Source organism: Gymnoscopelus braueri (assembly GCF_963280865.1).
Source record: "Gymnoscopelus braueri genome assembly, chromosome: 9".
NCBI lineage: Eukaryota > Metazoa > Chordata > Actinopteri > Myctophiformes > Myctophidae > Gymnoscopelus > Gymnoscopelus braueri.
The window spans coordinates 29,687,455-29,711,070 of NC_137610.1; the positions used below are offsets into that span (position 1 = coordinate 29,687,455).

Below are 23,616 nucleotides of genomic sequence, written 5' to 3' on the forward strand. Positions count from 1 at the left end.
CACACACACACACACACACACACACACACACACACACACACACACACACACACACACACACACACAGGCTCTGTGTCTTCTGATAAGCTCCTTCCACTGTGGTTCAGGGTTCCTCTGCTCCCCCCGTCTCTGTCTATCTCTCACTGTTCCTTTGTAGCGGCTCCAGGCGTTAGCTGTGATGCTAGTGTGTCTTTCCTCTGCTCAGAACAGTCCTTTTTATTGAAGCAGAGCTGGTGTCACGAGATAGATGACATCACGCTGACCTCTGTCTGCCTGATATCTCAACTGTCTACTACAAACCTCTTAACTGTTTCTGTCTCTCAGTCTCACTTTCTCCCAGTCCCTTTGTAGAGCTGTCTTTGTCTCTCTTTGGCTTTCTGTCCCACTCCCTGCCCTCCATCCATAGGGCTGTCACCATTACAAATTTAAGTTGACGATTAATTGTCACTAAAATAATTGCGATTAACAATTTAGTTGTGCGTTTGGCATTGAACATTGGAACATATACTGTATACAACAGAACAGAATACAAAAAAAAATCTGTTTGCCTTTTAGGCTTCGTAATCAAAAATTGCACAGGGAAGATATGACAAATAACATAAATATACAAATACATTATTTATTTAATAATTTTATGGTGAAAATAGCTGATCTACAAGCTTACAACGCATCACGAAGTGACTCGTTGTAAGCTTGAAGATCTGCTATTTCAGCTATTTTTTATATAAAAAAATGTGTGAATATGTTTCAGCCTGGAAACGATTATGACGATTACGTAAAAATAATTGCGATTATCTCAAATAATTGCGATTAGAAGATAATGTAATAATAGTGACAGGCCTATCCAGCCATCTCTACTGAGATAAAATAATACTTTATTTGCGCAACTGTTAATTGATTGTTATTTGACTGTTAGAGCATGGTAACAGGCACACATTGCAGTGATAGCTTGACGACAATAACATGGAGGATCAGACCCTTCCTCACCAAGGAGTCTGCCCAGTTCCTTATCTGCAGGCTTGACTATCGAAACACCCTCCTTGCTGGTCTGCCAGCTTGTGGTTGCTGCCTGCCTCCAATTCAAAACAGTGATGATGATCTAGAAGGCGATCAAGGGAACCCCCTTACCTTCAGGACATGAGCCATCCCTACACCCCTTCCCGCGCATGTAGCTCAGTTAACACAGGATGTCTGTCCCTCCTTTCCCTAAAACACCCTGGTCAACACTCCAAGCGAGCGACCTAGACTCTTCTCCCTCCTGGCTCCCAGGCTGTGGAATGACCCCCCCCCCCCCCCCCCCCCCGCGGGACTTCAGACTCTCTCCCGCCTTCACTCTACCTCACCCACTCGCACTCCTTATACCTTATTGTTGCCTATTTTTTATGGTAGTACTGTCTAGAAGTATGCTGCTGTATTGTTTTTGATAGCTGCTAGTTATACTATGCACTATGCAGATGTATGTTGGTTACTTGTTCACATGCTATCTTATTTAAATAGATAGACATATTGTTTGCTTTTCCATAAATGCTAAGTATGTTATTTAGATAACATGTTGTTTAGACAGATGCTAGGTTTGATGTGTACCTCCTGGTATTGACTGTTGCACTTTTTTGTTTTATTTGCACTATTTGCTCTAAAATTGTGAATGAACTAAAGAACTAACTGCCTAAATTGTAAGTTGTAATGACCATCTCTCTCCCCCCCCTCTCTCTCTCTCTCATTCTCCAGTTGACATGTCCTGAGTTGGTCCGTCCAAAGTCGAGCTGATGGGCCCTGCTGTTGCTGCTGCTGTTGCTATAGCTCCACCATGAGCCTTCAAGATGGCGGCGGCTATGCTAATGTATCCACCGCCGCCGCTAACGCTAGTGGCAGTGCTAGCATGCGGCGGCGGCTCACGGAGGAGCAGGACTTCACCACCATGAGCCTTCAAGATGGAGGCAGCTACGGGGGCTACGCCAACGATAGCTGCTACGCCAATGTGGGCAGTGGCGTCAGCACCATCCGACGGCGGCTGATGGAGGAACAGGAGTTCACGCTGCGCGTTTACCCTGGCACGCTGGCCGAGGGCACTGTGTATTGCCCAGTCACGGCCCGCAAGAACACCACAGCCGCGGAGGCCATCGAGCGGCTTATCGAACGGCTATACCTGGAGAGAGACAAGTGCTACGTGCTAGCTGAGGTGAAAGAGTTCGGCGGCGAGGAGTGGATCCTGAACCCCAGCGACTGCCCGGTCCAGAGGATGATGCTGTGGCCTCGCAGCGCCCTGGAGAACCAGAACCGGCCCCGCGGTGGGTCAGGAAGTTCCGAGGGCGCCGATGAGGAGGACTACCGCTTCCTGCTGAGAGAGAAGAACCTGGACGGCTCCATCCACTATGGGGGCAGCCTGCAGATGTGGCTCCGGGTGACGGAGGAGCGGAGGAGGATGGTGGAGCGCGGCTTCCTGCCCCAGCCCCCGCCGGGCGGAGGGCAGCCGGACGACCTGTGCTGCCTGCCGGAACTGACGGAGCGCGCCCTGCTGGAGAGCCTGCGCGCACGCTTCCGCCAGGAGAAGATCTACACGTACGTGGGCAGCATCCTCATCGTCATCAACCCCTTCCAGTTCCTGCCGATCTACAACCCCAAGTACGTCAAGGTGTACGACAACCACACGCTCGGGAAGCTGGAGCCTCACATCTACGCGGTGGCAGACGTGGCGTACCACGCCATGCTGCAGAGACACAGGAACCAGTGCATCGTGATCTCCGGGGAGAGTGGCTCGGGGAAGACCCAGAGCACCAACTTCCTGATTCACCACCTGACCGCCCTCAGCCAAAAGGGATTCGCCAGCGGGGTCGAGCAGATCATCCTGGGGGCGGGGCCTGTGCTGGAGGTAAGCAGCCTCATTTACTTGAATGTTTGAATGTGTGCGGAGGTTGTGTTGTGCAACTGCGAACGTCATGTGATGTTTCTACTTGACTGTCAGGTGTTGTTGGATTTAGAGTGAGATGTATGAACAAGTCTAGTGAGAGGGTTAACTCTCTATACTCCCTGAGAACGCATCTGTGTGTCATTTTTAGATTTCTTTGGCTATTCAAAAATAGCAGATATACAAGCTCATAGCGCGGCACCGAGTGCCGCGCTATGAGCTTGTAGATCTGCTATTTTTGAAAAATCGTGAAAAATGTTGTGCAAATCTTTGAATATATATATATTTAAAGCGAGCATTTCTAGCTAAAATGTTATTGCTTCTGGGGATTCTACAAATGTCTTCTAAATCAGTTTAAAACAGTTTTCTGAAACACTTATGTTGCTATAATATTAATGTCAGTTTCAAGGAGCCCCACAACGATATGTATTTGGCTGTGGACCCCCATCTCAAAAAAAAAAAAATCCAGGGACCCCCAGAAGCAAAGATTTGAGTAAAAAACAATTGCTTTATAGATATATATTCAAAGATTTGCAAAAAAAAAACACGATTTAAAAAAAAATAGCAGATCTACAAGCTCATAGCGCGGCACTCGGTGCCGCGCTATGAGCTTGTATATCTGCTATTTTTGAATAGCCAAAAGTATAAAATTTGGATAAAGTGGTTACACAGATGCGTCCCCCGGTCTTAAAGGGTTAAGGTTAGATGTACGAATGTGTTGGAGGGTTAGAGTTAGAGATAGAAGTATGAATGTGTGTGTGAGAGGGTTAGGGTTAGATGTACAAATTTGTGAGAGGATTACAATTAAGGCGATAGTATACTCGGTAAGAAGCAGTCTTCTGGAACACGGCAGAGCAAAAATTGTCATCTTCCGATGCGTTGTTCCCAGGTTGCCAAGTAGAACTTTTTCTTTTGCCCTTTCGTCTGTTGTCTGATGTCCAGTATGGTTGGTTACGTCATGATTTCAGCCAGGGTTTCATTCATTCAATTGGGTTCCATTCATTCAGTGTTTTGCCTCTACGGTGACCACATCAAGTCGTTGTGAATTAAGAATGATTTAAATTCTAATACAATTATTCTATAGTTGTGACTCGAGTCGTGATTAATACTTTTATGGGTAGAGTTGTTGAACTAGTTCAACCCTGCAGGATATCCTCATCAGTCTTACCGATTTGAAGGACCGCAAAATGTGCTCAAATTCCCGGCAGGATATTTCCTTTCATTGTGTATATTGCCAATGCTAACTAATTAGCTTGGCTACAAAAATATGCCATCCCTCTTAAAAATATACAATTCTGTCTGTTTTACTTAGCTACTTTTCTTCTAAGTGTAGCTGTGGCTATGTGTTTTGTGGGTAGTGTGTGTTTTAGAGCAAATGTTCCTGGGAGCTACTGCAGCTCTGCCTGGCAGTCGAGTGGCATGGAGCAACACAAAGACATGTGGAGGATCGAATACAAGAACGCTCGCCCCAAAACACGTTTTTCCCAGGTCAAATCCGGCGTCCTCGGAACAGTCGCCACCTTGTATTCCTAAACGTAAACTCAGTAAAACTATGACTAAACCTAACCTTATTCCTAAACGTAACCTCAGTAAATCTATGCCTAAACCCAACCATATTCCTAAAACAAATATACAAGAATACAAGAACCGCTGGGGCGAGTGTGTTTTGGGGTGAGCCTTCCGGTTACCAGAGGATCTTATTGAGGAAACCGACAACAGTGTTGGGGTCATGTTTGCTGGTGGTACTCGTATAAAATGAGTGTAACCATGAACACTACCAGTCCAAGACAAAACCACAATTAGTTCAGTCAGAAGACAGACCAGTATCAACACACAGTGCGGTTTTCTTTCAAAGTGGTCAGGAAAAATCATACTCAGCAATGTTTCCAGTAATGAAAATAATCCTCCGCAGCTACATTCCAGCAGAATATTCCAGATTATACAGAGCGAGCAACAAAGAATGGAGATAATTCCTTAGGATAATTTTCGTCTTTGGCAGAAATATTAGATCAAACACGACAATTATGGCTGTATTATGGGTAGAAAATAGATGACAATGTCAAAATACTGAAATTACCGGTTTTGTCGGACGTCTATGTGAACACAATTGGCCCGTGTTCGGGGGAGGGAAGAAGCCGGGTGGGGAGGGGGATACTGGTCATTGCACGTACCCTACGGGCTGGGGCGGCACTTGTCAGCAGGGAGTGTTGGGCGGGATGAGTAGGACGAAGGCCCTACGTCCTCCCGGTGGGGGCTCCTCACTGGCAGTTGAGTCAGTAGGACACAACAGTGACAACACAGAAATGTGTTTGGGGAGGAATTAATTGGCATAACGACTAAATTGGGTAGAAAAAGGAGCAAAACAATTATTGGCTACTCCAGGGCTGCCAACTTTCAGAAATTAGTAAGAGTGAGACTTTAACTGTCATAATGCGTTCGGCCGCCGGCCGAAGGCCGGCGGCGGAAAAAAATTTGGGGGCCCAAAATTTTAAAAGGGCCCTTTTTAACGCTGATTTAAAGGAATTTAACATTAAGACTGATGTCTTCACCCCCATGCCAGCTGCTCTCCCTGTCGGCCCCCTCATGCTTATATAGTGTTAATAATTGCATTTATTAATTAATTCTGATGAAAAACACGACTACATTATGCTATTGTTAGACACATTTATTCAACATTGGGTTTGGACACAGGTTTCACTTAGAGCAAAGGTATTATAATATGTTACTCTCTACCTCCCCCTACAGGCTGGTATTATAATATGTTACTCTCTACCTCCCCCTACAAGCTGGTATTATAATATGTGACTCTCTACCTCCCCCTACAGGCTGGTATTATAATATGTTACTCTCTACCTCCCCCTACAGGCTGGTATTATAATATGTTACTCTCTACCTCCCCCTACAGGCTGGTATTATACTATGTTACTCTCTACCTCCCCCTACAGGCTGGTATTATAATATGTTACTCTCTACCTCCCCCTACAGGCTGGTATTATAATATGTTACTCTCTACCTCCCCCTACAGGCTGGTATAATAATATGTTACTCTCTAACTCCCCTACAGGCTGGTATTATATGTTACTCTCTACCTCCCCCTACAGGCTGGTATTATAATATGTGACTCTCTACCTCCCCCTACAGGCTGGTATTATAATATGTTACTCTCTACCTCCCCCTACAGGCTGGTATTATAATATGTTACTCTCTACCTCCCCCTACAGGCTGGTATTATACTATGTTACTCTCTACCTCCCCTACAGGCTGGTATTATAATATGTTACTCTCTACCTCCCCCTACAGGCTGGTATTATAATATGTTACTCTCTACCTCCCCCTACAAGCTGGTATTATAATATGTGACTCTCTACCTCCCCCTACAGGCTGGTATTATAATATGTTACTCTCTACCTCCCCCTACAGGCTGGTATTATAATATGTTACTCTCTACCTCCCCCTACAGGCTGGTATTATACTATGTTACTCTCTACCTCCCCCTACAGGCTGGTATTATAATATGTTACTCTCTAACTCCCCTACAGGCTGGTATTATAATATGTTACTCTCTACCTCCCCCTACAGGCTGGTATTATAATATGACTCTCTACCTCCCCCTACAGGCTGGTATTATAATATGTTACTCTCTACCTCCCCCTACAGGCTGGTATTATAATATGTTACTCTCTACCTCCCCCTACAGGCTGGTATTATACTATGTTACTCTCTACCTCCCCCTACAGGCTGGTATTATAATATGTTACTCTCTACCTCCCCCTACAGGCTGGTATTATAATATGTTACTCTCTACCTCCCCCTACAGGCTGGTATTATAATGTTACTCTCTACCTCCCCCTACAGGCTGGTATTATAATTTTACTCTCTACCTCCCCTTACAGGCTGGTATTATAATATGTTACTCTCTACCTCCCCCTACAGGCTGGTATTATACTATGTTACTCTCTACCTCCCCCTACAGGCTGGTATTATAATATGTTACTCTCTACCTCCCCCTACAGGCTGGTATTATAATATGTTACTCTCTACCTCCCCCTACAGGCTGGTATTATAATGTTACTCTCTACCTCCCCCTACAGGCTGGTATTATAATTTTACTCTCTACCTCCCCTTACAGGCTGGTATTATAATATGTTACTCTCTACCTCCCCCTACAGGCTGGTATTATAATGTGATTCTCTACCTCCCCCTACAGGCTGGTAGGGCCTGTAATAAAGGCCAATCAAAAAGAAGGCCATCAAATAAAACGATGATTTTTAAGTCCACGGAAATAATGAATTTAACTTGAAGGTTAAGGATGATTTAATTTTAATATAGTACAAGAATAGTGTAACTACTGTATCTGTAAAATATAACCCATTTATTTCATAAAATTATGTATTGGGTTATAGCCTATTTGTCTCAATATTTGTCACATTCAGCCCTGGACTTCACTGACTGTAGGGGTCACATTAATCACATTAGAATCACAGATTAGAGATTTTATGTATTTTCCCCTATTTTCTGTATTTTTCACTATTTAAAATATCGTATTTCTTAATTTTTAATAATTATAGCTCGTAGATTGGCTTTTTTCACCATTTGAAATTGTTTTAAAATAAAAGGTCAACAGTTTTCCCAACCGACAGAGAGTCAGAGACAATATTTTGCCTATATATGGTTCTGTATTAGTGTATGAGTCAGTTTTAGCAGATTTCATTCTAATTGGCTACTGTAGACTGCCTATCAATTTCATGGGCCTGGGTAGGGCCACCTGGCCTGGCGGATATCTTCCCTGTTGCGCAGCAGCACGTCAGCAAGTGAAGGAAATGAATAAATACAAATAAACATAATGTTTTGATGGATAAATGCAAATGATTAAATCATATATATATCTTCGCTGTCAGGCCGAAACCTTGTATTTCCATATTTCAACTTTATGTTTTTTCATAAATGAATGCCTTACTTCAGCGGTTCTCAAACTGGGGTCCGGGGACCCCCAGGGGTCCTTGAGGAGTTACATGACTTTAACTATGAGAGTGTTCCATTTGTACACTCTCAGAGTTAGGATTTCTTAGTATAGATTGGGGTCCCAGAGATAGCAAAGAGGTATCAAATGGGGGTCCGTGGCCTAATGCTTATTAAACTGGGGGTCCATGAAATTAAAAAGTATGAGAACCACTGCCCTACTTCATCATACAAGAGTGTCACACTATAAGAGTAAAAATAGCCGATCTACAAACTACCAACATGCCGAGATATGATGTGTTGTGAGCTTGTAGATCAGCTATTTTCACAAATTACAATTTCCTATAGTATTGTTTGTTGATTACTTTTCATGCAGTAATGCTATTTTATATTTCATTGATTCCTTCTTTTTTTTTTATTAAAAAGGTCTTTAAAAAAAAGGTCACTTTACTGTCATCTGGGGACCCCCCCCAAACAAAAAAATTACGTGGGGACCCCCCTGGGCCTTGTGGGTCCCTGGTCCCGACACACAGGTTGAGAACCAGTGATTTGACTAACACTGCTAGTCACAGTTTGTTGTTAAAACCACCAGCAACATGTATGCTGCTCACCAGCAGCCTGTGTAACGTTTAAGTCCCATGTAGTCAGACCCACCATTTCATCAAAATAAAATGATTTGTAAAGATAATGTGTTTGTAAAAAGGAGGTGGTTAAGTTATCTACCGTTTGACCCGCTTCAGAATCAGTCACGGCATATTGAGGCGCTGACAGACTCGTCGGTCGGCGTTTCACGTTGTATACTTTTTTAATTTCTCCACCAAAGTGTTGTGCTTCCTTAAATCCTTCTCCTTGGCTAGAGAGACGCAATGACCCGCCTTAAGCTGCCTCTGATTGGTTTGTATTGGTGACAGACGAGCGTCATGTGAACCGTGGCTGCAGTCCATCGCGCAGCGCACCAACCACAAATCTGGAAAAGTCGTCCTAAAACACCCTCGCCCCCGGTCTAATGCGGCGGCCACGGTCCGCGAAAAAAGGGTGGCAGTGTGTTTTAGGACGAGGCTTCCGTTTTCCACCCGATTGCTCTTTTTTTTTTTTTTTTGCTGTGAGAGGGGGGAAAAAGCGTGAGAAATGGCAAGTGTGGCGTGAGGCGTGAGAAGAGGTTAAATTGCGTGACTCTCACTCTCAAAGAGTGAGAGTTGGCAGCTCTGGCTACTCTAAATAAATAAATAAAACTACAAACTAAAACAAAGATATACACAGATGTGCATGTGATTACATAGAAACATTACCATCATGTGCAGATGTATACATGTTATTTAGAAACATTAGCTTCATATGCAGGTGTGTGCATGCTGCCATGAGGCTGGGTACAAAAAAAGAAGGTAGCAGCCAGTGTTGCCATGTCTGCTTATTATAAGCGACTTTGGGCTTGTTTTTCTGTAGAGTTGCTGGTTCTCAAACATTTTCGTGTCAAGGACCCATAAAATAATATGTAATTGTCCACGTAGCCCCATCTGAAAACATTTTTTTGTCAGGGACCCCCATACCAGATTTGTGTTGTTAAAATGTTTTAAATCGGTTCGGGAGGGGTCCCCGACACGATTAAAAAAACACCTCAGGTCTGAAACCACAACATATACTTATTAGACCCTAAACAAACATTTCGTGCTGTGCTATGAGCTTGTAAATCTGCTATTTTAGAAAAATCGTGAAAATGTGTGCAAATCTTTGAATATGTTCCCACATTTTTTTTAAAGGGATTTTTAACTCTAATCTTTGCTTCTGGGGGTCCCTGGAACTAAATATTTTGAGATGGTGGGTCCACGGCCAAATACATATAATTGTGGGGCTCATTGACATGAAAAAGTTTGAGAACCACATAGAAACATACGTTTTTCAGAAAACTGTTAGGAGTTAGAAGACATGTTTAGAATCGGCCTCAGGTCTTAATGGGTTAAGCCACAGTTTGTCCCACGTTCTCCTGCTGTTGGAACACACACTGTAGTTATGGAGGATAAGTGTCATTGAGAGCCCAAGACTGAACCAGCGTCTCACAGCCCTGTTGTGTCCTGGTGAAAAACCTAGGATATCCTCTGAATTCTGTAAAGTAAAACCATAGAAATATAAAGTATAGAATAGACATTTCAATTCATAGAAATGCTGTGCTTCTGTGTCAAACACAGCAGAGGAAGTTATCAATCCATGGGGGCCTGGGTGACATGTTAGTTCTTTTATGTTAGTTATGGTATCCAAGCAAAATAGATGGCTGTGGACATGGAAGTAGGGTGTTATAACCTGTATTTTTTATAGCCTATTTATTGTCTGTGACATTCTACAGTGTGTCGTCTCTGTCGGGTGGAGACATCATACAGTCATACATGTCTAAAACTGTTCATTTTCATTCAAATTCAAAAACGACAAAAGTAGCAGACCGACAAGCTCAAAACGCATCGCTTTGCACCGCGTTTCGAGCTTGTGGATCTGCTGCTTTTGTGTGAGGCTGTAGTATGATCACGTAGGTTGTAGGCCCTGTAGGGCATTAATTTATGAAAAAACACACAAAGCTAGAATATGGAGAGCAGCAGAGCAAAGATATTGTATTAACACTATCAACGTGGTACATTTTTCTATTCTACTAGAAGTTCATCCGCCGAAGGCAGCCAGTGTGTTGGCCATGTGTTATTACTGGAGAGGAAGTGACAAACGCCAGCGTGAATGCTGGCAGCGTGCCATTCCCTGCCTTCTAGAATGTCAGCCTTTCAGACCAGCCATGAAAGGGTTTATAGAAATGTGATTTTAGCTGGAAGTGGAATACCGTCCTCGACATACGGAATCCTAAATTTAGCCTATAGCCTGTGACACATGGGACTTCTCTTAATGTAATATATTTGACCCAGAAATGGGGCTTGACACAATGTGTTCAATCTTTAGGGTTTATATCTGGGGTGGCATGGGGGGGATGGGGGGGGACCTAATGGAGTGTTGACTAATCCAGTCCAGGATTATGAATCAATGATGGATTATGGATTATAGAATTTCATTGGGAATTCTGGTCAAGGTCTGCTAGAGGGCAGGCTGCCCCCTCACACTGTGAGTGTCTTTCTTCTTCTTTAATAAACAATATAAAAAAAAGATTTTCACACTCAAAGACAATATTGATATTAAACGCATAACAGAACACGACAAAATCTCACTACAAAAAAACTAAACAAGTACAAAAAAGTCAACTCAAAACAAAAATGTTTCTCCGGCAACCATTTCCAGTGTCCATTTGCATCCCACCATACAGTCCACATATCAGAATCAGAATCGGCGTGATAGTCTTTCTTTCCTTTTTTTTTAAATATTTTTGGGGCTTTTCTGCCTTTAATATGATAGTACAGTGGAGAGAATCGGGTAGTGACAAGCAGCAAATCCGCCGGCAGGCTCTGGAATCGAACCGGGGACACGCTGTCAGGGATCAAAGCCTAAGTACGCGCCTTAGCTACTCAGAGACGGCGCCCCGTGACAGTGTTTCATCCTGCACAAAGCATGCAGACAGGCTTGTTAATCCCCTTCAGAGTCACACCACTGTCCCAGTGTATGGGTCTCCTGTTTTTCCTTAATTGAATAAGTCTTTTCCATAGACAAACATAAAGACAGCTATTTTTAACCATTTACCAGTATTTAGTCTGTTTACAAATAAATGAATGAATGATTTTATTTAAGTGTCATGCCACCTCGTGGCCCTCATGGGATTTTATGACACCTTTTCAGACATAGTTACAATATTCAAATGTTTTTTTTAATACACTGGTTGCCGGTGTTGCTGATCATATACAACATAGATACCAACAGAACAAAACGAAACATAACATAAGGTACATATCCCCTACTGGCTGTACAACGCTTCTTTCCTCAGGTCCCAGGCTTTCTCTAAGTAGTTTGCCAGTTTAAATACATCTTTTTCAAATAAACAGTTAATAAGTTGTGAGTCAATTCAATTCAATTCAAAGGAGCTTTATTGACATGAAAAAGATTGAGTCATTGATATCCAACATATCAGCATAGTAAATATTATTAACTCTTTCACTGCCAATAAAATAAAAAAAGTATTGCGAACTTTGCCAGATTTTTTTCAAAGAAAAAAAAAAGTGCTTAGGAAGCCTTTTTCAGTTATAGGTTAAACAAAGAGTGGATGGAGCTGCAAATCTTCAGATAATGATATCTTGGGTTCTGAACACTTTTTTTTTTTTAAAACTCTGGATAACTCGGGGCTTGGCACTGAGAGAGTTAAACAACTTTTCTCTGACCCTCCAATATAAAGGCCAATACAAAACAAAATGATACTCATTTTCTATTTGATTGAGATCCCACATTTGGCAGATTCGATCTTCTTCATCCAACCCAACATAACGACCTGTTTCAATATAAAGTGGCAGTATACCTCCTCTAATCTGAGCACAGAGTGATCTTCTTTTCTTTGGCAGGTTAAATAAAACATAGTTTTCGGTGTAATAATCATATTTAATTTCTCGATATGTACGCAATTTTGGTTTACTCCAAATCTTTTCTGCCGAAGTATGTCTGATCTTATCAAGCATCTCCTTTTAGTGTTACAGTATTAACTTTTTCTAATCTGAGGAACACATCTTCCACTCCATATTCACTGAACATACTGTCACAGAAAGTCCTCCATCCAAGGTCCATTCTGTTGTTTGTCCCAGTTAAATACTTTCTTTGTTAGTCTATTATCATTCATGTCGACTAATCTGTTCCACAACCTGGCGGTGCAGACCTTCCATCGGACCTCACAAGGTTCCCATCCCATATATCCTGAGACTGCTGCCATTGGTGCATATTTATGTACACTCAGGAAATATTGAAGGTTATTTTCTCCATTTTGCCTGCAATAATCATAGATAAAAAAAATATATTGTAATTTTTTCCTTACAGTATGTTTTGCACTTTTAGATAAAAAAAAAAACTAGTAAAGAAAACCTGGGTTACAAATGTATTGCATAGCTAAAATCTCCTCCACCATGGCTTACTTAACCTCTTCCAAGAATGTTTTCTTTTTTATCTTAGTACATTCCCAAACACAATGAAAAAACACAAATCTGGGATATTACCATAACATTTATTTAGATTTTCTGGGGTTTTATAATGTGCGCATTAGCCAATTATATTGTAAGAGCCTGTGGCAGGTGTTTGCCATTTGTGTCGGGGCCGCTTTGCAAGCAACTTCACACTCATCAATTGAAAGCTCTTCCTCTGCAAGTCTATTTGAAAATAGCCGATCTACAAGCTCACACGGCGTCTCATTGCGACGTGTTGCGAGCTTTTACACGATCTTGAAAAAAATTGAAAAATGTGGAATATTTTTGAAACATTTTTCAAGATCACAAATCTTGTATGGGGTCCCTGGCACAAAATATTTTCAGTTGACTATTTTTGGCAAAAAGGAGGGGGCCAAAGATAGACCCCTGGGGGACTATCCTTGGACACCGGTCAGAGAACTATACAGTTGAGTTTAGGTGGTTAACTTCAGAGGACTCAGGGGACCCAGATAAGAATGTGTTTTTCCCCTGTACAACCCTTTAGGATAGCCTTCTCTATTAATGGGTGTGGCGGTACAGTTTATCTCCCCTCACCACAGTTTCAACGAAGATGTGTTTATTCTGCACCTTGGCCTCCAAATCTGATTGGCCTTCCTGTTTGTTTGTTTGTTGTTCTCTGGTGGTCATTTTGTCAAACATTGCACAACATACATAAGCGTGGTCCGTGGTGTGGACATAGGGTGATGTCACGTCTAAAATAAGCAGCTGGTCTCCATGTGTGGAAGAGGCCTGCTGTGTAAAATAAAGCTTTACTACAGCCAGAGGGTCACATGGTCTAATCCCCAACAAACCATCAGTCACACCTTAAACATTCTCTGTTCTCAGATGGAAAAAAATCATATCTTCAGCAGGACACCTGTTCAGGACATGAGGAAGTCCAACATGATCTCTTGCCAAAGAAGCCACATTTCCATGTTGGTCCAAATCACTAATATTGTATGTCAATATTTGAAGTCAAAATTAAATTTCGACGTCAGGTTTGAAGTACAGACCATGTTGACTCAACATGTTAGTATTGATAAAAACATGGATATGTTCAGTATAATACAAGCAGAAAACAGGTTTTCGGCTTGCCTGGCTTTGCTGGTGTTATTGACGCGTCGCTTAGTGACAGTCAACTCAACGTGGTCACCGTTCAGGTTCCGGTTCGCAGCATTGGTCTGGTTATTGCGTGGGTGAAATAGCCCCTCTCTCCCTCTCTCCCTTCTCCCCCTCTCACTCTCCCAATCGTTTTCTCTGGCTCTCATGCTGATCGAGCTCTCCATCTCTCTCCCCCCCTCTCTCTCACATGGATCGGTCTCCCTCTCTCTCCCTATCGCTCTCTCTCTCTCCCTCCCCCTCCCTGTTTCTTTGCATTTGTACATCTGAGAGGGTTGCTTGTGTGCACCCTCCTCTCTTCATCTCTCTCTCTCTTCTACCTCGCTCTGTGTGTGTAGCTCTCTCTCTCTCTCTCTCTCTCTCTCTCTCTCTCTCTCTCTCTCTCTCTCGCTCTCTGTTTCTCAGTGTGTGTCTCTCTCTCTGTTTCTCTCCCTCCATCTCTCTCTCTTATCAGTTCAGTACTTCACATAGTGTTAGGGTGAAGTGTTTGGTCAACAGCAGCGTAGGCAGAAGGCTGCATTACTCACTGAAAGACACATGCACGCACACACACACGCGCACACACACACATACATTCACACAGGCGAGCAGGCACGCACATGTGCACACGCACACACGTACACACCTGTGGCCTACCAAATGCCTCTGATGATGGCCTTAATTGTTTTGTCCCCAGGTCCAGTTGGACCACAACAGTGGAGTTCTGTAACGGATTGTACTCGACTCGTCTGTCAAGGACACAGTTGAGTTTGTCCACTGACCTAGAAACGGCTCTAACAAACAGACAGTGCCACACACAAGCACAAGGCATGTTCTCTATTTTTGGATGTTTATCCGGAGCAACTGAACTTACATGGGCAATTCAGTGATCCAGCCAGTCCAGTGCCCTTGTGCAGGACACACAGATGTTGGTCCCAGATATTGGACACCCACTGGCCGTCTCAGGAATTTAACCTGTCACCTTTCAGGCACACAATGGTCACTGCAGTCACTAGACGGCATTACAACTCATGATTATTGTTTTTAAGCCATTTCTGTTTTAATGGCCAAACTAAGGAGGGGATGATCCGTGGAAGATATTGTTCCGGTAACATCATCGGGATGACCCGTTTGAAGAGCTTGGTAATGAATAGCCGCTATTATGAGTGAGAGCTCTTTAGATTCAATACAGGGTTTCAGTAAGGCTAACACTCAAAACCGTTCATCACACTGTATACAGTGAGATGAAAGCCATTTTGCTCGGGGTCACGGCATAGTACAAGCAACAGTGCACATGAGGACAGCACAGAAAATATGAAACAGCTTGTGGAGCATGTGTAATGTTTCATGCTTTGCTGCAAACCAAGTGACCCTTTTTGGAGACAATGAAATTTCGAATGTGAACTCGAACAAGCCTCCTAACGGCATCTTGCATGTTTCAAAGTGGCTCTTATCTCCTGTGGGAGTGCGCATTGTGTTTCAAGCAGCCTGACGCGAACCAGATGTTTTTTTTTCTTTTTTCGGGGGACAATAAAGTTGTGAACGTGAACTTGAGAAGCCCTCCGCACACACAGAGTGGCAGGAAGTACATGCGATGCGAGGGTAATCCGAGATGAGCGTTTGCACAGAGTCAGGCGACAGGAGAGAGAGATGACAGTGCAGCGGAGCAGAGAGTGGAGGGTGCTGATGGGAAATGCTGCAGGCTCCCTGATGGGAAGAAGAACTGCTGCATGTGGTTTGGAGGACTTAAAAATATATTGCATATGTATCGCCCATAAAGGCTAATTTACACTTCACTGCTCGATACGTCATTCGACCAAAACTTCTGCGATATATTATGGAAGGAAAACGTCTGTCAACTTCAGACAGCTCCACTCCAGCTTCCTCTTGTCCCTATACTCTCGTCTTTCTGTCTTCTGGTTGTTTGGCGGCTATTGCTGGCGATCAAAGAACTGCAGCTTCTTCTGTGGTTGCTATATCTAGAAAGGAGCAAGCAACGGCTAAATGCCATAAACGTTAATGTAATGTAGGAGTTCCTCTGAGGCCCCCCCATGGGGCCCTGATTTGTGAGCTTGGGCTTCAGAGCCACAGTAGAAGCCTTACTGAGGCCCCTAGACCAGATGGTTTCAATCCAGATGTCCCCTGCTCCTAAGGAGGGCCCCTAAGAGACCAGAGCTGCCTCTGGGGGTCGGATGGATGACCTCAGGTAGGCCCTGGGCCCTGTGTGTGTGTGTGTGTGTGTGTGTACTCACTGTGTATGTGTGTATGTGTGTGTGTGTGTGTGTGTGTGTGTGTGTGTGTGTGTGTGTGTGTGTGTGTGTGTGTGTGTGTGTGTGTGTGTGTGTGTGTGTGTGTGTGTGTGTGTGTGTGTGTGTGTGTGTGTGTGTGTGTGTGTGTGTGTGTGTGTGTGTGTGTGTGTGTGTGTGTGTGTGTGTGTGTGTCTGGGTGGGTAGGCTAGGAGTGGGATAGGGCAGGAAACTAGTTGAGTAATGAAGTTACGTGTGTGCTATTTTTTAATGCATTTTTATGAGTTCCTGTCTCTCTATTCTCTCTCTATCCTATTTTAAGTCTTACTTTAACTGCAATGTTGATAGCTCGCACAAAGAAGAATTTCACCCACTCTTACTTTGTAACTGTGTGATGTGACAATACATTGTGTGTGTGTGTGTGTGTGTGTGTGTGTGTGTGTGTGCGCGCGCGTGTGTGTAAAGCGCTTTGGAGAAAGGCCCTATATAAATGAACCAAATACCATTTCCTTCGGCCACAAGACACTGCTAGTCATTACATATCCACTGTGCATTCTCATTTGCAGATAAAAACAGAAGAGACAGATATAATGTGTGTGTGTTCCCTTTGAGCAAGCAGTTCATCACGTTATTGCGTGTGTGTGTGGTTTCAGGTGAGGTGTTTCGTAATGCAAGTGCTGTGCGGTGCATGGACGGCATGTGTGTTCATGCCTGGATACGTGCATTTGTGAACACGCGTTTCATTCGGCACAGCGTGGAGCTACAGTACCTGTCACACTGTGTCAGCTAGCAGTGCTCCCTGCAGTAGCAGCACTGTCTCTGACTCTGTTATTCAACGTGTCCTTGCTCTCTAAATCACAGTGGGAGCGTCCAAAGCTCTCTGGGTAACAGGCCAGGTCCCTGCAGCAGAGACTGGTGAAGGTTTATTACCCGGCCTTCCAATGCACACTATGCCCTGGAGACTGCTTTGTGAGTGAATGCTCACATTAACTCGAATCCATTCTCAGCAGATGCTACATTCAGTCTACATTACACCACACATCAGGCATTTAGCCATTGCGCTTCCCGTTCCAGATATTCGCTCACAGTGAGGTCAAATCTTAAATAAGATTAAATTCCTCTCATTAGCTGGCGGTCAGTCATATCTGGAGATATACAGTGAGCCCGCAGCCAATGAATAACTGCTGTAACATAGAAGGTGTGTGCACAACGTTATATAAGTTAATGACTTAAGACTTCCACTCAAACAGACGAGTGTGGTAGCTAGAGAGGATTTATTTGTGCAGGTGAGAATCAAAATATATCAAAAAGACAGAACCGACCCCGCTCACCCCCCAAAGAAAAAACTACTAAGAGATTCCCTGAAAATGTTTTCTTTTCTTGCATGCATACATTTTCAACTATAGGACCGACTTTGAGGCTATTTGTGAGATTCACTTCACAAAGCATGTCTTCTCGTTTCATAACATCTTGCATTTACAGTATAGTGGCATGAGCTGTGATTTTTTTTACTTTTGAGGGCACATGCATACCTATTACGCAGAGAAAACCACGTTCTTGGCGGCTTAGCTTTCGGCCACCATGTTAAAATAAGGTGATAAGCAGGGAGCTTGTGATGTGAATTGGATTACGGGTGGCAGTACTATCATGATATGTATTGTTGCTGTTGGGCAGAAACCTTTTATCTCCATATTTCAATATATAATAGCAGATGTACACGCTCACAGCGTGTCGCATGACGTCGCATCACGAGTCTCACGAGCTGGTAGATCTGCTATTTCCGCAGTTCTTGAAAATGTTTGAAAGTGGGTAAGTCTGCCTGTGGGTTTTAGAATTATTTAACTAGTGAAGAGTATGTAAGTATGCAAGAGTATGTAAGAGCTTGTGGCGAAATGACTACACTGGATAAATTGGAACATAGGTTCTTTTGTCTATTTCCTAAAAAGTAACGGTTTTGGAGATACAAGATTTCCACCCGACGGCGTCGATATAATCCATGTCCTCGGGGCGCTCTTCTCTCACAAACATCTGTTCTCTGGATTATGCTCTCATCCTGCTGTTCCTTTTCTCTGCCACATTCCCTCTTTCTCCGCTTTCACTCAGGACAATGTGTGTCTACTTGTGTGTGTGTGTGTGTGTGTGTGTGTGTGTGTGTGTGTGTGTGTGTGTGTGTGTGTGTGTGTGTCTACTGTACTTGTATTACTATGCTTGTGAGGGTTACACACTGTGAGGACACATTTCCTGGTCCCCACAAGAGAAATGGTTGGTTAAAATAAAATATTTTTTAGAGATCTAGATATATGTCTATATCTCTAAACCTGAAAATATTCATTTTAGGATTATGCATTTAGAGGTTAGGTTTAGGAGTTCGGGTAGGAGTTATGCCTGATTTCTTCTTAGTAGTTGCGCACAGAAAATAGCAGATCTGCTGTTTTCGGTGCGCAACACCGGCACGTATAACTCAGGCTTCAAGGTCAGGGTAAAACAAAAAATGAAGATTTTCATTAATTATTCAAATAATCATTAGAATTTCAGTCATTCTAAAATATTGATGTTCTCACAAGTATACTAATACAAACGTGTGTGTGTGTGTGCGTGTGCGTGTGCGTGTGCGTGTGCGTGTGCGTGTGCGTGTGTGTGTGTGTGTGTGTGTGTGTGTGTGTGTGTGTGTGTGTGCTCCAGCAGACAGCTGTACACTGTGTACCGAGACAGAGTTGTGTGTCGTCCAGTTGTACTGGAGCAGGTTTAACACATTATCAACAGCCAATGTTTTCCTCTCCGCTCTGCCTTCAGTTCCTTCTGCTCTCCACACTAGCGGCTGAGGAATAATTTCCCCACCATTTGTTGGTCATATATTTGTTTTATTGCGTCTGGATTTGTTCATTGTTAGGTTTTGTTGGACACAGTTGCTTGGTGAAAGATGTCCAAATGACTCCAGAATCAGAATTAGAAACTTGACTTGAGTGCATTCACACGTATACAAGGAACTTGACTCAGTACGGGCGAAGTCAATTTTGAAACATTTTCAAATCTAGCAGATGAGGTCACAGTGCCTTGTTCTGAGCTTGCAGATTTGCTTTTAATGCTATTTTTGAAAGAAATGTTAAAAGTGTAAAATAGGTCTTAAAGAAACGACTTTTTTTCTATCGATTAGTCACCCCATGGAGACTTGAATTCATGGATATTTTTTTGTTTTTGTCGCATATTCCTAAGCCAATAATTTGATGACCGGCAGCGGTTCCGGTAGGAGACACAAAGAGTGTCTGCTGCCTACCGACCGACCGGTCGCTGGTTTCTGGTCATCAAATTATTATTATATATATTTTAAAAATCCATTAATTCAAGTATCTATGGGCTAATGGGACTAATCGATAGAAAAAAAAACGTTTTTTTTGGGGTGAACTATCCCTTTAAGTGGTTAATGTACAGGTCACACTTCAAGTAGGAAACATACTAAACATAGGTTTAGATCAGGGGTTCTCAAACGTCTTTGGGCCACCACCCCCTATCCAATATCAAAGTTAAGCCCCCGCCCCCAACAGCACCTCAGTGCCCCCTTTTCAAAAATATCGCTTCCAGCACCCCTGGATGTGCTCTGAACGCCCCCTGGGGGGTTGTACTGCCCCCCATTGAGAAATACTATGTATATACTACACGCTATGCCAGTGGTTCTCAAACTTTTTCATGTCAAGCACCCCCAAAATGATATGTATTTGGCCACGGACCCCCATGTCAAAATATTTAGTTCCAGGGACCACTATAGAAGCAAAGATTTAAGTTACAAATGTTCGCTTAAAAAAATATTATATTCATATATTTGCACAAATTTGCACGATTAAATTTTTTTTTTGCAGATCTACAAGCTCATAGCGTGGCACTCGGTGCTGCGCTATGAGCTTGTTTATCTGCTATTTTTGAATAGCCAAAGTATAAAAGTATAAAAGGTTAAAGTGGTTAAAATGATTGTGATGCTATATTAACACATTTTGCTGGGGACCCCCTGGAACCACCCCCCAAGGACCCCTGGGGGTCCCCGGACCCCACTTTGAGAACCAACACACTATTGCAGCACAGTACATGCTACACATACACGGTACAAGCTACATACTATTGCACTACATGCCACCCACTGCACTACACATACATGTACTACATCCGATATACTACATGGCTGTGTTTTGTCATAAGCAGCTCTCAGGAACTGAAATTGTGACTATTTTGGTCCATGGACAATTACACATCCTCACTTCAGGCTTTGCTGAAGTGAGGATGTGTAATTATTCATGGCACAAGGAACTGCTGGCTCATGAGTGTGTGTGTGTGTGTGTGTGTGTGTGTGTGTGTGTGTGTGTGTGTGTGTGTGTGTGTGTTTTTCTCTGCGCCTGCGTGAGCATTTGCACACTCATGTGTGTTGTGCAGTGAGAGATCACATTGTTTCTGGCTGCAGGAGCATTGTGCATGTTTAATATGTTTCTGTGTGTTTTCTGTTAAAGGAGAGGTCATTGAGTTTGTGGTTTGTTACAGGTCTATTACCTTGCAGCCTATTTGAACTACATTTAATTCCGCACTAAAGCTTTAACCTCAATAAGAAAGGAAAAGTTACTCATAACAAGAATACGATCATTTCCCCTAATATTAACACATTGACTGCTTGAGATTAAAACTTCCTTTTTTATCCCTATGCCAGCGTTTATTACCTTAAATTGACGATCTTTGGAGGGTGTCTGGCGGGTGGGGGAGGGTCTCCTCTATCCACCGGAGGAATAACATTTTTACCGCGATCGGCCATTTTGTTGCTATCGCCCGTTGAATAAGGCTCGTTTTCACAAAAAAAAATAGAAATCCGAGCTACATGTGTTTTTCTACAAATCCTATAGGAGTGGACGGAGGTGACGTTGTTTGGGATGACTTCACATCCGTCCATTCCTTCTCTCAGCCTCGAGGGATCATTCCTAAGTTCTTTTTTTTTAACCCATTAAGACCTGGAACGCATCTGATTTGATTTGAGCTAAAAAAACATTCTTTAACACTTTGGCTATTCAAAAATAGCAGATATACAAGCTCATAGCGCGGCACCGAGTGCCACGCAATGAGCTTGTAGATATGCTATTCATGAAAAATCATGAAAATGTGTGCAAATCTTTGAATATACATATTCTTTTGAAGCGAACATTTTTAACTCTTTGCTTCTGGCGGGTCCCTGGAACAAAACATTTTGAGATGGGGGTCGGCGGCCAAATACATTACATTTTGGGGGTCCTTGACATGAAAATGTTTGAGAACCACTGATATAGAAACATATTTTTTCAGAAAACTGTTGGGATTTGGAAGACATTACCTAAGAATTGCCCTCAGGTCTTAATCGGTTAAAAGACGTATGTTTACGTCCTTGGCAGACCAGTGTTTTATTTAAAAGGACATTTTGCTTACGTCCTTGGCAGGCAATATGTTAACTGTTTAGCGGTGGTATCCTCACCAGGAACATCTCTCCTCGAGGCTGCATTCACTGCTGGTTGATTGGCAGGTCCGCGCGACAGGAAGCTGACGAGTCCTAAATGTATCTGATCCAATCTGAGCCTGCTGGATGTGGCGTCTGGACAATCAGATTAAACACATTAAGGCTCTTAAGGCGGACAGCGGCCCATCTGGACCAATAGGAGTCAGTGAGTCAGAGATACATTAGTGACCTTTTGTTCACTTAAACTATTAACCAGTCTATCATCAATCAAGTGCTGGGTGGTCCAGTTGTAGTCTCCTTTGTATTGTCTTGTTTTTAAGACTAGAAGCAGATACAGGATCCCAGGCCAGAGTGTTCTGTTTAGCTGTAAGAGTGTAAAAACTGACCTATAAGGGTAAAGAAAGCAAACATAATTCTTCATAGACTATATTTATAGTTATAGGTTGACCACTCAGTATATACTGAGATATACAGTATTTGTTTCCTATATATTTTGAACGATATGACATAGAGGACTAGTGGAGCTTCCATTAGCCAAAGATAACCCCTGTCTCTCTGTTCACACTGAAACCCCCTACTGAGACAGATAGCTATACAGTTAAAAGCAAATTTCCAGTCATTTCAGTGGCACACTATTTATAGCACTTTTGTTTCCTGAAATCCCCCCCCCCCCCCTCTCAAATTAAATCTGTGTCATCTTCTGAAGTGTTTTTGATGATCATGGTTCCTTCATGAAACCATTTCAGCAACTAGACATGCAACTATCCATAAACTTCTTAGAGATTATTCTATCAAATGCTTTTTTGATGAATTAAGCAAATAATTCTTTTTTAAATAATTGACCAAATTAATGAGTCTGAGTAACCACTTAAGCCCTATTTTTGCGAACGCAGCGGAAGGAGGCGCGCCAAAGGCGCGCCTCCGCGCAAGTGGAGCTTACTATGAAACCGTGCTCGGGTTGTGTCTCTCTCTGTATCTCTCTCTGTGTGCACTGCCTGTGTGCAGCTCCTCTGAGATAAGTAAATGTCCAATTTAGACGTACCATACATCAAATGAAAGGTCTTTGAAAACTGAACACACCTGTCAAGGTTGCGTTTAAGCCCGCCCCTTCCCCCGGAAGCCACGCCCCGGAGAAGGCTCCTAAAAACTCCCCATTGAAACCCCATGTTAAATGAAAAGTGACCGAATCGCTCCGAAACTTTTTCTACCCCCCCTAAGTGGGGGTCTACGAACAAATACATCGGGCTCGGATTTTGGCTCCGCCCCCCGGAAGTGGGTGAAACAGGTTCAAAAACATTCAAACTTTTTTTTTGGTGAATTTGTAGCTTTCTAAGATGCTCCTTTTAACGCATTTTTTTTTTTTTTTTTTTTTTGGTTACTTTTTTTTTTTTTTTTTTTTTCATATTTATTTAAATTTTTTTGCGTTCGCTTCCCGCGTTCGCGCGTCTTACTTGTACATAATACTTTGTCTTACAGCGGCATTGCGCAAAAATAACCAATCTACAATCTCACAACGCGTCGCATCATGACACAATGTGATCTTGTAGATCTGCTATATCCAATATTTTTGAAAATCGATTATTTTACTTTAAAACATTTGTGATATAATCTTTCACGACTATATCTTATATTAAAATTTCCATATGGGTGGACAATGAGCGTCCACCCCTCTTGCTTCGTTCTTCTTGTCCTACATTGGGGGATAAGAAAGAGAGGATTGAAGGAAGAAGAGAAGATGAGAGAAAAAGAGGAAATCATAGCCTACAGAGACAGAGAAAATGTTGTTAGAGGATCAAATTGAGTTTGTCCACTGGCTTCTAAGGTCTTTTACTTATTAGTTTGAATGGGTTAGTTGTACTGAAGAACTGTAGA

At 42.8% G+C, this 23,616-nt stretch overlaps 1 protein-coding gene across 10 annotated transcripts in view; it reads left to right on the forward strand.

Annotated features, from left to right (window-relative positions):
- LOC308092563 (unconventional myosin-IXAb-like) overlaps positions 1-23,616 on the forward strand; it is a 133,306-nt gene that overhangs the window by 32,520 nt on the left and 77,170 nt on the right. For all 10 annotated transcript variants that reach the window (XM_080438529.1, XM_080438532.1, XM_080438531.1 and 7 more), the window contains exon 2: positions 1,729-2,869. In XM_080438529.1, the coding sequence (XP_080294655.1) occupies positions 1,808-2,869 (1,062 nt within the window). In that variant the 5' untranslated portion in view covers positions 1,729-1,807. The remainder of the gene's footprint in view (positions 1-1,728; positions 2,870-23,616) is intronic.